We start from the raw sequence: 16,868 nt of genomic DNA, 5'->3' as shown, positions 1-16,868 counted from the left end.
ACAGGACTCAAGTACAACTATGATAAGCCTGATCAGTTTGCTAGATGTAAACAGCAAGTGAGATACTGTTATTGTGTATAATCAAAGCACTAGCAGAAGAAGCCTACTGTATTGTGAAAGTTGACAATTCGTATATTAAATAGTCAGTTACATTTTAATTTAGCCATTCTTCTTCTTCAGATGTATCTCTGATCTGTTTGTATAATTTAAAAGCCTAAAGGCATACAACTTTCATACATTGAATAATACATTACCATTTGGGTTAAAGGTTTAATTTTCCACTGCAGTTACAATTGCAGGAAAACCCCTGTTACTGGTGAAATACTTCCTAAGAAATGTCAGAAACATATTTTACGCAGGAGCACTGCTCACATCCTTTAATTTATTTAGTTATCAATCTATACAAATATACAGATATTCACATCCATCTATTTAATTAGGGTGGCAAGAAACAAGTTAGTTCTAAATATTTCAAAAACTAAAAGCATTGTATTTGGGACTAATCATTCACTAAACCCTAAACCTCAACTAAATCTTTCAATGAATAATGTAGAAATTGAGCAAATTGAGGAGACTAAACTGCTTGGAGTAACCCTGGATTGTAAACTGTCATGGTCAAAACATATTGATGCAACAGTAGCTAAGACGGGGAGAGGTCTGTCCATAATAAAGCGCTGCTCTACCTTCTTAACAATGTTATCAACAAGGCAGGTCCTACAGGCCCTAGTTTTGTCGCACCTGGACTACTGTCCAGTCATGTGGTCAGGTGCCACAAAGAGGGACTTAGGAAAATTACAATTGGCCCAGAACAGGGCAGCACTGCTGGCACTTAAATGTACACGGAGAGCTAACATTAATAATATGCATGTCAATCTCTCCTGGCTCAAAGTAGAGGAGAGAGTGACTTTATAACTACTTGTATTTGTAAGCAGTCCCGTGTAGCTCAGCTGGTAGAGCATGGCGCTTGCAATGCCAGAGTTGTGGGTTCGATTCCCATGGGGGACCAGTATGAAAATGTATCCACTCACTACTGTAAGTCGCTCTGGATAAGAGTGTCTGCTAAATGACTAAAAAGTAAAGTATTGACATGTTGAATACACCGAGCTGTCTGTTTAAACAATTAGCACACAGCTCAGACACCCACGCATATGCCATCTCTTCACAGTCCCCAAGTCCAGAACAGACTATGGGAGGTGCACAGTACTGCATAGAGCCATGACTACATGGAACTCTATTCCACATCAAGTAACTCATGCAAATCAGATTTATAAAACTGATAAAAATACACCTTATGGAACAGCGGGGACTGTGAAGAGACACATAAATATGCATACATATACACATGGATTTTATGTGGTAGAAGAGTAGTGGCCTGAGGGATACACTCAATCTGTTGTGTAATGTTTTCATCGTATATAATTGCCTTAATTTAGCTGGACCCCAGGAAGAGTAGCTGCTGCCTTGGCAGATCCATAATAAATACAAATACAAATACATCAATGTGAGTGGTTACTTCCAGGGAGGGTGCTTCCATAACTTCATTAGGGGGTTTGAAAGAACCCTGCATCATGTATCCTAGAGTGTATCCCAAATGGCACCCTATTCCCTATTTAGTGCATTACTTTTGTGCACTATGTAGGGTTTAGTATGCCAGTTGGGATGCAACCTTTGTGTGGAATAACCCTCAGTTGCTGCATCCTACATATCCCTGTATAGGAGCTCTTAAAGGCTAATCACTCACACACGGCTATCCTATGGCCCCTCATTAATGATTGCTGCACCATTCCCCTCGATCTATATCCGTAGAAACAACATCTCTATTTCATTGGGGAGTGATTTGATTGTCCTTTCTGTGGCCATTATTTACGGGGCGTCCCAAATTATACCCTATTTTCTATATAGTGCACTATTTTTGACCAGAGCCCTATGAGCCCTTGTCAAAGTAGTGCACTATAATGGGAATAGGGTGCCATTTGGGACGCATATTTAATCTTCTTTATGGTCCTTCTCCGTTAATTGGGATGCAAGATCATTTTCATGGTCTCCATGCCAACTAAGCAGAGTCTGAGTTTACCATCTCGGATGAAAGGGTACAAGGTAAAAGGTGCATATCATATTGGATGAAACTGCAGCGAGGGTAAAATGGTGCGCTGAAACGTATGCTGCCTGACTTAAAAACAACACCTAGCCTATATACAAAAAACTTGTGCATTACTATTAAGGAAATAGGGTGTGATTTCGGAAACACAGTGTTGCATTTTTTAGGGGGTGGATCAGAAGATAACCAGATTTGGTAAAAGACCAAGTCCATATTATGGCAAGAACAGCTCAAATAAGCAAAGAGAAACGACAGTCCATTATTACTTTAAGACACGAAGGTCAGTCAATACGGAACATTTCAAGAACTTTGAAAGTTTCTTCAAGTGCAGTCGCAAAAACCATCAAGCGCTATGATGAAACTGGCTCTCATGAGGACCGCCACAGGAATGGAAGACCCCCAGTTACCTCTGCTGCAGAGGATAAGTTCATTAGAGTTACCAGCCTCAGGAATCGCAGCCCAAATAAATGCTTCACAGAGTTCAAGTCACAGACACATCTCAACATCAACTGTTCAGAGAGGACTCTATGAATTAGGACTTCATGGTCGAATTGATGCAAAGAAACCACTACTAAAGGACACCAATAAGAAGAAGAGACCTGCTTGGGCCAAGAAACACAAGCAATGGACATTAGACCAGTGGAAATCTGTCCTTTGGTCTGGAGTCCAAATTTGAGATTTTTGGTTCCAACTGCAGTGTCTTTGTGAGACGCGATGTGGGTGAACGGATGATCTCTGCATGTGTAGTTCCCACCGTAAAGCATGGAGGAGGAGGTGTTATGGTGTGGGGGTGCTTTGCTGGTGACACTGTCTGTGAATTTTTTTAGAATTCAGGGCACACTTAACCAGCATGGCTACCACAGCATTCTGCAGCGATACGCCATCCCATCTGGTTTGGGCTTAGTGGGACTATCATTTGTTCTTCAACAGGACAATGACCCAACACACCTCCAGGCTGTGTAAGGGATATTTAACCAAGAAGGAGAGTGATGGAGTGCTGCGTCAGATGACCTGGCCTCCACAATCCCCCGACCTCAACCCAATTGAGATGGTTTGGGAAGAGTCGGAACACAGTCAAGGAAAAGCAGCCAATAAGTGCTAAGCATATATGGGAACTCCTTCAAGACTGTTGGAAAAGCATTCCAGGTGAAGCTTGTTGAGAGAATGCCAAGAGTGTGCAAAGCTGTCATCAATGCAAAGAGTTGCTATTTGAAGAATCTCAAATATAAAATATATTTTGATTTGTTTAATACTTTTTTGGTTACTACATGATTCTATATGTGTTATTTCATAGTTTTGATGTCTTCACTATTATTCTACAATGTACAGTGAGTAGGTGTGTCCAAACTTTTGATTGATACTGTATACTATTTTAAATATATGTATGTTTTTGTATATATTTTCCTTTATTATTTTCCCATAAACCTTCCACCCCTCCTCTAATTGGAGTAAACTAATGGACAACAACACTTAGGCTTCTACTTCCAGCTTATACATACTATATACATTTTACTTACACAGTATATTTTACATTAGTTATCTTTTGTTTGTTTTAGTCGCATCTTTCAGCTACCCTCCACCCCTCCAATCTATCTCTGAAGACCATACAGTTTTGATTTATATTTGCCATATATTTTTCAACTGTGCTGTGATGTTTCACAAAAGTTCTGAAGCTATATACATTTTACAGACAGTATATTTTACATTAGTTATCTTGTTTTTTTGTTATTTTTTTTGTCCCACAGTGCTCTTTTTCACAATCTATACTGTAGTCTGGCTCTCATCTCTAGACATCTTCCATTCCATTATGAGCCAATGGAGTCATCATCATCATCATCACTAAACCCTATTTCTCACACCTCGAATAAATAAGGCTTTGAGTTTGCAGCTCAGACATTTTGTAGACAGAGACAGAGGCCTTAAACTGAGGCTTAATTCCAAACAACAACCATCTCCTTCCAACAAAACAAAAGATTGAACAATCTCTTTTAGATCTGGGAGAAAATTACACATATTCCTGAATGCCCATATGAGTACCGGATGCTAGGCATCTAGTCCAGATAGGTAGCTAACTCAGGGCCCATCCAACTGTGCTAGGCATCTAGTCCAGATAGGTAGCTAACTCAGGGCCCCTCCAACTGTGCTAGGCATCTAGTCCAGATAGGTAGCTAACTCAGGGCCCCTCCAACTGTGCTAGGCATCTAATCCAGATAGGTAGCTAACTCAGGGCCCCTCCAACTGTGCTAGGCATCTAATCCAGATAGGTAGCTAACTCAGGGCCCCTCCAGCTGTGCTAGGCATCTAGTCCAGATAGGTAGCTAACTCAGGGCCCCTCCAGCTGTGCTAGGCATCTAATCCAGATAGGTAGCTAGCTCAGGGCCCCTCCAGCTGTGCTAGGCATCTAATCCAGATAGGTAGCTAACTCAGGGCCCCTCCAGCTGTGCTAGGCATCTAGTCCAGATAGGTAGCTAACTCAGGGCCCCTCCAGCTGTGCTAGGCATCTAGTCCAGATAGGTAGCTAACTCAGGGCCCCTCCAACCAGCCAGTACTTTGCCATCATCTGAAGTACAATAGCTTTGAGCTGGGATTAAGATCAAGAGACATGGAGATGATCTGTCACTGATCTGGTTGTACTGAGACTGCTCTTCTCTGTGTCACGGAGGCTCTCCGCACTGCTAAAGCTAACTCTCTCTCCTAAAGCTACCTGACCGGTCGCTCCCACCAAGTGGCGTGGCGAGAAACTGTCTCCGCACCACGTGCTCTCACCACTGGTGTCCCCCAGGGCTCAGTTCTAGGCCCTCTCCTATTCTCGCTATACACCAAGTCACTTGGCTCTGTCATATCCTCACATGGCCTCTCCTATCATTGCTACGCAGACGACACACAACTAATCTTCTCCTTTCCCCCTTCTGATAACCAGGTGGCGAATCGCATCTCTGCATGTCTGGCAGACATATCAGTATGGATGACGGATCACCACCTCAAGCTGAACCTTGGCAAGACGGAGCTGCTCTTCCTCCCGGGGAAGGACTGCCCGTTCCGTGATCTCGCCATCACGGTTGACGACTCCGTTGTGTCCTCCTCCCAGAGTGAGAAGAGCCTTGGCGTGACCCTGGACAACACCCTGTCGTTCTCCGCTAACATCAAGGTGGTGACCCGATCCTGTAGGTTCATGCTCTACAACATTCGGAGAGTACGACCCTGCCTTACACAGGAAGCGGCACAGGTCCTAATCCAGGCATTTGTCATCTCCCGTCTGGATTACTGCAACTCGCTGTTGGCTGGGCTCCCTGCCTGTGCCATTAAACCCCTACAACTCATCCAGAATGCCGCAGCCCGTCTGGTGTTCAACCTTCCCAAGTTCTCTCACGTCACCCTGCTCCTCCGCACACTACACTGGCTTCCAGTTGAAGCTTGCATCTGCTACAAGACCATGGTGCTTGCCTACGGAGCTGTGAGGGGAACGGCACCTCCGTACCTTCAGGCTCTGATCAGTCCCTACACCCAAACGAGGGCATTGCGTTCATCCACCTCTGGCCTGCTGGCTCCCCTACCTCTGCTGAAGCGCAGTTCCCGCTCAGCCCAGTCAAAACTGTTCGCTGCTCTGGCACCCCAATGGTGGAACAAGCTCCCTCACGACGCCAGGACAGCAGAGTCACTCACCACCTTCCGGAGACATTTGAAACCCCACCTCTTTAAGGAACACCTGGGATAGGATAAAGTAATCCTTCTAACCCCCCCCCCCAAAAAAAAAAAGAAAAAGAAAAAGATTTAAAAAATAAGAAAATAAAATTGAAATAGACAAATAATAAAAAAAGAAAAAGAAAAAATAAGAAAAAAATATAATTGTAAGGTGGTTATCCCATTGGCTATAAGGTGAATGCACCAATTTGTAAGTCGCTCTGGATAAGAGCGTCTGCTAAATGACGTAAATGTAATGTAATGTAATGTAAATGTAATGTAATGTAAATGTAATGTAATGTAAATGTAATGTACTGACCAGTTCCTGTGTGGCTCAGTTTCTTTTATTTTTTTAATTTCACCTTTATTTAACCAGGTAAGCCAGTTGAGAACAACTGTGACCTGGCCAAGATAAAGCAAAGCAGTGCGATAAAAACAACAACACAGAGGGGTAAAACAAAACATAAATCAAAAATAAACCAGAAAATATATTTACAGTGTGTGCAAATGTAGCAAGTTATGGAGGTAAGGCAATAAATAGGCCATAGTGCAAAATAATTACAATTAGTATTAACACTGGAATGATAGATGTGCAAGAGATGATGTGCAAATAGAGATACTGGGGTGCAAATTAGCAAAATAAATAACAATATGGGGATGAGGTAGTTGGGTGGGCTAATTTCAGATGGGCTGTGTACAGGTGCAGTGATCGGTAAGGTGCTCTGACAACTGATGCTTAAAGTTAGAGCGTAGTGCTAGAAACACTAGAGTTGTGAGTTCAATTCCCACTCGAAACATATGCACTCACTGTTCTGTAAATAGATTTGGATACAAGCATCTGCTAAATGTCATATATTATATATATAAACATGAAACAGAGAAGGTGTCATACGCTCAGAACTAAAACCTTGAGTAATTTGGTCAGATGTAGTCTGTCCACTAGAGATTACAACAGAGGTAGGTAACATATTCACAGTACTCCTCATTAGAAAACACAAAGGTAAGGTAACATATTTACAGTACTCCTCATTAGAAAACACAGAGAGACAGCTAGACTGAATAACACCCAGGCTTCACAGTTGTCAAAATATCCCCTGAAGCTGTAAGGGGGCCATATTTTGACGAGGTGTAGAAACACAGCCTATAAATAGCTTGTGAACACAGCACTGGATGCCCTGAGCTCCAGATATACACAGACAGAGAACGGAACTATCTCTCCATCCCCCTCACCCTACAGTTATTACCTCATTGGTTGTTTTAACGTCAGCTCCTCCTTCAGAGGAAAAACATTGACACGAAGAAGCAGAATAATCTTTGCTCTCTCTGATAGTAATAATAGTTCAGATGGGAAAGTGATTTTTGGTTTGCCAGGCTTGCGGCTAAAACATTGATATGCCTTGTGAAATATACACCAATTATGTCAAATGTAGCACTTCACAGTTTTAGACCCAAATGAGCTAATGTGGGCCAGCCTATCAATCACCCTGTAAATTAGTCCGTGTCAGCATGTGCATTTCTGTTTTTTATCTGGGGGTAGAAATCTAAGTCAAAGCTTTTGACTGCCAAGAAATGTACACATTAACATAATTGCCCCATTAACTGAAACTATTTTTTTTTGGGGGGGGGATTATTTGGAAGTCTTTGTTGCATACATTAATAACCTTGCAAAGTTAAAATAAAAACTAAAGGGTTCCAGTACAGTGGGTGTTAGTAGAGTGGTTAAACAGCTACTGTGGTTGGGTAAAGATGGTACAGTAGCCTACAAGATAAATAGACATTTAATGTACCACATTGTGTGTCTGTTGTTGATTAAAGCATGTTAAAGTGCATGAATTGCCTTTATGTACAGGTATGTCTCTACCAATACAAATGATAAACACAACCTGCATTGTGAGGCGTGTGTTTGAGCAAAGCAGTTGAAGTGCACGCAGTAGAAAATGGAGACTTACCGCATTGTGTGTCTGTGTCTGTCCAACCAGGATGAGGAGGTTGGACGAGATGATTGACAGGCAGAAGTTGATTAGGATGATGGAGCGTTCAGACCGGATATATCTGGAATAACGGGAAGTACTGGATCAACAAACGAAAAATGACAATCAACACAACACCACAACAACCACCAATCAACATTCTTCCATTACTACTAGGCCACTACTACTAGACCATTACTACTAGACCATTACTACTAGACCATTACTACTAGACCATTACTACTAGGCCACTACTACTAGACCACTACTACTAGACCATTACTACTAGACCATTACTACTAGGCCACTACTACTAGACCATTACTACTAGGCCATTACTACTAGACCATTACTACTAGACCATTACTACTAGGCCACTACTACTAGACCACTACTACTAGACCATTACTACTAGACCATTACTACTAGGCCATTACTACTAGGCCATTACTACTAGTTCCAGGTTTCAGGCAGCCTCTGGAACTGCCGTTCTGCTGCCAACAAAGCTGACTTCATCCCAGCCTATGCCAACCTCCAGTCCCTCGACTTCCTGGCGCTGACGGAAACATGGATCACCACTGAAAACACTGCTACTCCTACTGCTCTCTCCTCGTCTGACCATGTGTTCTCGCATACCCCGAGAGCATCTGGTCAGAGGGGTGGTGGTACAGGAATCCTCATCTCTCCCAAGTGGACATTCTCAATTTTTCCCCTAACCCATATGTCTATCTCCTCATTTGAATTCCATGCTGTCACAGTCACTAGCCCATTTAAGCTTAATATCCTTGTCATCTATCGCCCTCCAGGTTCCCTTGGAGAGTTCATCAATGAGCTTGACGCCTTGATAAGTTCCTTTCCTGAGGATGGCTCACCCCTCACAGTTTTGGGGGATTTCAACCTCCCTATGTCCACATTTGACTCATTTCTCTCTGCCTCCTTCTTTCCACTCCTCTCCTCTTTTGACCTCACCCTCTCACCGTCCCCCCCTACTCACAAGGCAGGCAATACGCTTGACCTCATCTTCACTAGATGCTGCTCCTCTACTAATCTCACTGCAACTCCCCTCCATGTCTCCGACCACTACTTTGTTTCCTTTTCTCTCTCGCTCTCCTCCCACACTACTCACTCTGCCCCTACACAGATGGTAATGCGCCGCCGCAACCTTCGCTCTCTCTCTCCCACTACTCTCTCCTCTTCCATCCTATCATCTCTTCCCTCTGCTCACTCCTTCTCCCTCCAATCTCCTGATTCTGCCTCCTCAACCCTCCTCTCCTCCCTTTCTGCATCCTTTGACTCTCTGTGTCCCCTATCCTCCCGGCCGGCTCGGTCCTCCCCTCCAGCTCCGTGGCTTGATGACTCACTGCGAGCTCACAGAACAGAGCTCCGGGCAGCGGAGCGGAAATGGAAGAAAACTAAACTCCCTGCCGACCTGGCATCTTTTCACTCCCTCCTCTCTACATTTTCTTCATCTGTTTCTGCTGCTAAGGCCACCTTCTACCACTCTAAATTCCAAGCATCTGCCTCTAACCCTAGGAAGCTCTTTGCCACATTTTCCTCCCTCCTGAATCCTCCCCCCCCCCCCCTCCTCTCTCTCTGTGGATGACTTCGTCAACCACTTTGAAAAGAAGGTTGACGACATCCGATCCTCGTTTGTTAAGTCTAATGACACTGCTGGTCCTGCTCACACTGCCCTACCCTATGCTTTGACTTCTTTCTCCCCTCTCTCTCCAGATAAAATCCTGCGACTTGTGACTGCAGGCCGCCCAACAACCTGCCCGCTTGACCCCATCCCCTCCTCCCTTCTCCAGACCATCTCCGGTGACCTTCTCCCCTACCTCACCTCGCTGATCAACTCATCCTTGACCGCTGGCCATGTCCCTTCCGTCTTCAAGAGAGCGAGAGTTGCTCCCCTTCTCAAAAAACCAACACTCGACCCCACTGATGTCAACAACTACAGACCAGTATCCCTTCTTTCTTTTCTTTCCAAAACTATTGAGCGTGCCGTCTTTAGCCAACTCTCTTGCTATCTCTCTCAGAATGACCTTCTTGATCCAAACCAATCAGGTTTCAGGACTGGTCATTCAACTGAGACTGCTCTTCTCTGTGTCACGGAGACTCTCCGCACTGCTAAAGCTAACTCTCTCTCCTCTGCTCTTGTCCTTCTAGACCTGTCTGCTGCCTTTGATACTGTGAACCATCAGATCCTCCTCTCCACCCTCTCCGAGCTGGGCATCTCCGGCGCGGCTCACTCCTGGATTGCGTCCTACCTGACCGGTCGCTCCTACCAAGTGGCGTGGCGAGAAGCTGTCTCCGCACCACGTGCTCTCACCACTGGTGTCCCCCAAGGCTCAGTTCTAGGCCCTCTCCTTTTCTCCCTATACACCAAGTCACTTGGCTCTGTCATATCCTCACATGGTCTCTCCTATCATTGCTACGCTGACGATACACAACTAATCTTCTCCTTTCCCCCTTCTGATAACCAGGTGGCGAATCGCATCTCTGCATGTCTGGCAGACATATCAGTATGGATGACGGATCACCACCTCAAGCTGAACCCTGGCAAGACGGAGCTGCTCTTCCTCCCGGGGAAGGACTGCCCGTTCCATGATCTCGCCATCACGGTTGACAACTCCGCTGTGTCCTCCTCCCAGAGTGCGAAGAGCCTAGGCGTGACCCTGGACAACACCCTGTCGTTCTCCGCCAACATCAAGGCGGTGACCCGCTCCTGCAGGTTCATGCTCTACAACATTCGGAGAGTACGACCCTGCCTTACACAGGAAGCGGCACAGGTCCTAATCCAGGCACTTGTCATCTCCCGTCTGGACTACTGCAACTCGCTGTTGGTTGGCCTACCTGCCTGTGCCATTAAACCCCTACAACTCATCCAGAATGCCGCAGCCCGTCTGGTGTTCAACCTTCCCAAGTTCTCTCACGTCACCCCCCTCCTCCGCACACTCCACTGGCTTCCAGTTGAAGCTCGCATCCGCTACAAGACCATGGTGCTTGCCTATGGAGCAGTGAGGGGAACGGCACCTCTGTACCTTCAGGCTCTGATCAGTCCCTACACCCAAACGAGGGCATTGCGCTCATCCACCTCTGGCCTGCTGGCTCCCCTTCCTCTGCGGAAGCATAGTTCCCGCTCAGCCCAGTCAAAACTGTTCGCTGCTCTGGCACCCCAATGGTGGAACAAGCTCCCTCACGACGCCAGGACAGCGGAGTCACTCACCACCTTCCGGAGACATTTGAAACCCCACCTCTTTAAGGAATACCTGGGATAGGATAAAGGAATCCTTCTACCCCCCCCCCCCCCCCAATTGTAAAGTGGTTATCCCACTGGCTATAGGGTGAACGCACCAATTTGTGAGTCGCTCTGGCTAAGAGCGTCTGCTAAATGACGTTAATGTGCCCTTGAGCAAGGCACTTAACCCTAATTGCTCCTGTAAGTCGCTCTGGATAAGAGCGTCTGCTAAATGACGTAAATGTAATGTAATGTACTAGACCATTACTACTAGGCCACTACTACTAGACATAAATAATAATAATAATATGCCATTTAGCAGACGCTTTTATCCAAAGCGACTTACAGACTAGACCATTACTACTAGGCCATTACTACTAGGCCACTACTACTAGACCATTACTACTAGGCCACTACTACTAGGCCACTACTACTAGACCATTACTACTAGACCATTACTACTAGGCCATTACTACTAGACCACTACTACTAGACCATTACTAGACCATTACTACTAGACCACTACTACGAGACCACTACTACTAGGCCACTACTACTAGACCACTACTACTAGACCATTACTACTAGACCATTACTACTAGACCATTACTACTAGACCACTACTACTAGACCACTACTACTAGACCATTACTACTAGACCATTACTACTAGACCACTACTACTAGACCACTACTACTAGACCATTACTACTAGACCATTACTACTAGGCCACTACTACTAGGCCAATACTACTAGACCATTACACTAGGCCACTACTACTAGACCATTACTACTAGACCATTACTACTAGGCCACTACTACTAGACCATTACTACTAGGCCATTACTACTAGACCACTACTACTAGGCCATTACTACTAGGCCATTACTACTAGGCCATTACTGCTAGACCATTACACTAGGCCACTACTACTAGGCCATTACTACTAGACCATTACTACTAGACCACTACTACTAGGCCATTACTACTAGGCCATTACTACTAGGCCATTACTGCTAGACCATTACTACTAGACCATTACTACTAGGCCATTACTACTAGACCATTACTACTAGGCCATTACTACTAGGCCACTACTACTAGACCATTACTACTAGACCATTACTACTAGGCCATTACTACTATACCATTACTACTAGACCATTACTACTAGGCCATTACTGCTAGACCATTACACTAGGCCACTACTACTAGACCATTACTACTAGACCATTACTACTAGACCACTACTACTAGACCATTACTACTAGACCATTACTACTAGGCCATTACTACTATACCATTACTACTAGACCATTACTACTAGACCACTACTACTAGACCATTACTACTAGACCATTACTACTAGACCATTACTACTAGACCATTACTACTAGACCACTACTACTAGGCCATTACTACTAGGCCATTACTGCTATACCATTACTACTAGACCATTACTACTAGGCCATTACTACTACTAGACCATTACTACTAGACCATTACTACTAGGCCACTACTACTAGACCATTACTACTAGACCATTACTACTAGACCATTACTACTATACCATTACTACTATACCATTACTACTAGACCATTACTACTAGACCATTACTACTAGGCCATTACTACTATACCATTACTACTAGACCATTACTACTAGACCACTACTACTAGACCATTACTACTAGGCCATTACTACTAGGCCATTACTACTATACCATTACTACTAGACCACTACTACTAGACCATTACTACTAGACCATTACTACTAGACCATTACTACTAGACCATTACTACTAGGCCATTACTACTATACCATTACTACTAGACCATTACTACTAGACCACTACTACTAGGCCATTACTACTATACCATTACTACTAGACCATTACTACTAGACCACTACTACTATACCATTACTACTAGGCCATTACTACTAGGCCACTACTACTAGGCCATTACTACTAGGCCATTACTACTATACCATTACTACTAGACCATTACTACTACTAGACCATTACTACTAGACCATTACTACTAGACCACTACTACTAGACCATTACACAAGGCCATTACTACTAGACCACTACTACTAGACCACTACTACTAGACCATTACTACTAGACCATTACTACTAGACCACTACTACTAGACCCTTACACTAGGCCATTACTACTAGACCACTACTACTAGACCATTACTACTAGGCCACTACTACTAGGCCATTACTACTAGACCATTACTAGACCACATCCAACATCTCATTCCAAAATCATGGGCATTAATGGGCATTAATATGGAGTTGGTCCCCCCTTTGCTGCTATAACAGCCTCCACTCTTCTGGGAAGGCTGGAACATTGCTCTGTGAAGGCCAGTCAAGTTCTTCCACACTAATCTCGACAAACCATTTCTGTATGGACCTCGCTTTGTGCACGGGCCTTCCACAAACTGTTGCCACAAAGTTGGAAGCATAGAATCGTCTAGAATGTAATTTTATGTTGTAGTGTTAAGATTTCCCTTCACTTGAACTAAGGGGCCTAGCCCGAACCATGAAAAACAGCCCCCGACCATTATTCCTCCTCGTCAAAACTTTACAGTTGGCACTATGCATTGGGGCAGGAAGCGTTCTCCTGGCATCCGCCAAACCCAGATTTGTCCGTCAGACTGCCAGATGGTGAAGCGTTATTCATCACTCAAGAGAAAGCATTTCCAATGCTCCAGATTTTTACGCGCTGCGCGATTCAGCACTCGCCGGTCCGTTCTGTGAGCTTGTGTGGCCTACCACTTCACAATAACAGCACTTACAGTTGACTGGGGCAGCTCTAGCAGGGCAGAAATTTGTTGGAAAGGTGGCACCCTATGACGGTGCCACGTTGAAAGTCACTGAGCTCTTCAGTAAGGCCATTCTACTGCCAATGTTTGTCTATGGAGATTGCATGGCTGTGTGCTCTATGGCTTTTATACGCCTGTCAGCAACGGGTGTGGCTGAACTAGCCTAATCCACTAATTTGAAAGGGAGTTCACGTACTTTTGTATATACATTATAGTGTACATCAATTCATATATTCATAATCTCAACATGGTGTTTACAGTGCATACATCACTGGTTGTATTGTACTCACCTCCATAGAATAGCATAGACCACTAGCAACAGGATCAAGGCGAGACAGGATAGACCACAGCCAATGATCAAAGTCACACTGGGGACTGCTGAGTACTCCATGGTCTGTAGGAGACAGAGACAGAAGGATGGATATTTTACACCTGCTTTGTGTTGGTGTTAAAGCCTCGGACACCAATCAAAACCAATCACACTGGAACACGGACCAATCGGTTGGTGTTATTGAAGACTCAGCCACCAATCAAAACACTTATTATAGCTGCTTTGGGTTGGTGTTAAAACATCAGCCACTGACTGGAAAATAGACCAATCAGTTGGTGTTATTCAGTCTTAAACCACCAATCAAACCAATCACACTGTAAAACAAACCAAACAAAACATCACAACAAGTCGGCCATTTTGAGATGTTCTGTATTGAATGGTTTCACCAACGTCAATACAAACTTGATTGAGGAGAGGAGGGGAGCCAGTGTGTGTGTGTTTGTGTGTGTGTGTGTGTGTGTGTGTGCGCTTAGCAGTCTTGATTAGTCCTGAGCTTGATAGTATTTGTGATTCATGTCATCTAAAAAATCTGTTGCTTTCTTAACTAACCATTCATCTCAAGATGGTGATTGCAGTGTCTACTCTACGTCTCAAAATAAAATAAAATCCCTAATAAAACCACCCATTCCCCATATATCTCTACTCTACAGTGTAATCCTATTACCATTTATTAATCTGATATTCATGAATATTGAATCAAGAGCAAAAAAAGAGAGTCCCTATTAAGAAAAGAGACCATTTTCACTGATTGACATTGAGGGTGGTCTAAAAAAGTGATAGAATGACATACAGACTCCATAGAATAGAGCATAGAATGACATACAGACTCCATAGAATAGAGCATAGAATGACATACAGACTCCATAGAATAGAGCATAGAATGACATACAGACTCCATAGAATAGAGCATAGAATGACATACAGACTCCATAGAATAGAGCATAGAATGACATACAGACTCCATAGAATAGATCATAGAATTACATACAGACTCCATAGAATAGATCATAGAATGACATACAGACTCCATAGAATAGAGCATAGAATGACATACAGACTCCATAGAATAGATCATAGAATTACATACATACTCCATAGAATAGATCATAGAATTACATACAGACTCCATAGAATAGATCATAGAATTACATACAGACTCCATAGAATAGAGCATGGAATTACATACAGAAGTAATTTATAAGATCTCAATGAGTAGGAGCCTCTCCCAATGAAATAAAGCTTACAATCTACCAATGCCAACCAAATAGCATCCATGTTTATTTAATCTATTGTTACTGCCTCTTAATTTACCACCTAGCCTATCCCAGGATTCCACCTGATATGTGGTGTCTGTCCCAAATGGCACCCTAGTCCCTATTTAGTGCACTACTTTTGACCAGGGCCCATAGGGTTGTACCCGTAGGTTATCTTTCCCAGCTCCCTCCCACAGACCACCAGTCATTGTGACATCAGCAGAGCAAGGCAACGATCAGAGTTATTAACAACGCTATCAGCCCCACATATCACACTTTTCTCTATTCCAGTCACACCATTTGAGTAATGGTGGAACTGCTGAGCAACAGATCTGATTTCAGACGTGAGTGTCAGTCTTGAGGGCCGATCCCTCATCCTTTTTGACGCTCCTCTCATAACGTAATGTTGCAAATCACTGTCAGTGGATATGGTTACAGCCTATTACAAGAATGGACAAATAAACACCTGTTACCTGTCACAGAAATGAGTAACAAACAGGAAGGTAACCCTAGCTATTACTTAAAATAAAACATCAGAATATGACATTGTAAACGATCTAATTAGGCCTAGTTCATTATGTGACGCTACTCTTTTTAAGATAACATGACACTTCTCAGTGAACTCCTATATCATATCTATACATTTAATATTTTAATATTAATTGATGAGCGGGACCATTACACAACCTGTAGGCTAAACTCAGTAAACAACATGCACTGGCCTTTGCAACCACACACACACACACACACACACACACACACACACACACCTAAGCCACTCAAGCTCACCAATGCAGAGCATTATCAAAATGATCTAGACAGCACATCCAGACTGAGGTTGATCCAAAAGAAACTCACCTTCACCTATAGGCGACACTAAACAAGAGAGAGACCCCTGATTATGGCGAAACAAACACATCGATTGAAATTCCAACCAAAGCAAAGCAATCAAGCACATTCTAGCACCCTCCTCTGCATTAATCCATAAATGAATAGAAAAAAAATCCCCTACTTACTATTTCTCTTGGTTGCTGTGCCAAAATGGCGAAGGTAGATACACGATCACATAAGCATTTTGTATGGGATGCATCGGTTAGTACGGTTCTACATCCTTTACTCGACCAGGTTCCCCAAGAATCGTTCCTGCAAGAAGAAGAGATGCGATCATTTCATTAATTCCAGCGCTATCTCACTTTCACCAGGATTGGAAAAATCGGGACGGATGAAACCTTTAATACTGTAACATTAAATATGTTTAAACTAATAACGGAAATCTAAATGCGAATAGGGAAGTGGTATCAACACACAATTTCGCCAGGCTACAATAAGCATTTAGCTCGACCGGGAGAAGAAAAAAAGGTTGAGAGAGGGAGAGAGAGGGAGAGAAAGGAGGGGACGAACGGAGCTGTCCAAACGTGGGTGGTGCTGATTAATTAAATTCCTCTATACGCTGTTAAAA

The 16,868-nt window shown here is 43.7% G+C and overlaps 1 protein-coding gene across 1 annotated transcript in view; it reads right to left on the bottom strand.

The window, feature by feature from the left end:
• Positions 1–16,552, bottom strand: part of LOC311124026 (adhesion G protein-coupled receptor B3-like) — a gene marked incomplete at its 5' end in the record, with an annotated part of 69,194 nt that extends 52,642 nt beyond the window's left edge. The window contains 3 exons of the mRNA XM_084198244.1: positions 7,729–7,849; positions 14,116–14,219; positions 16,426–16,552. Coding sequence (XP_084054370.1) covers positions 7,729–7,849; positions 14,116–14,219; positions 16,426–16,552 — 352 coding nt within the window. The remainder of the gene's footprint in view (positions 1–7,728; positions 7,850–14,115; positions 14,220–16,425) is intronic.
• Between the last annotated feature and the right edge of the window lie 316 nt (positions 16,553–16,868).

The sequence above is a fragment of the Coregonus lavaretus genome (assembly GCF_964263955.1).
Source record: "Coregonus lavaretus genome assembly, contig: HAP1_SCAFFOLD_2796, whole genome shotgun sequence".
NCBI lineage: Eukaryota > Metazoa > Chordata > Actinopteri > Salmoniformes > Salmonidae > Coregonus > Coregonus lavaretus.
The sequence above is the reverse complement of the archived record's forward strand: the minus strand, read 5'-3'. Positions and strand labels throughout refer to the sequence as shown.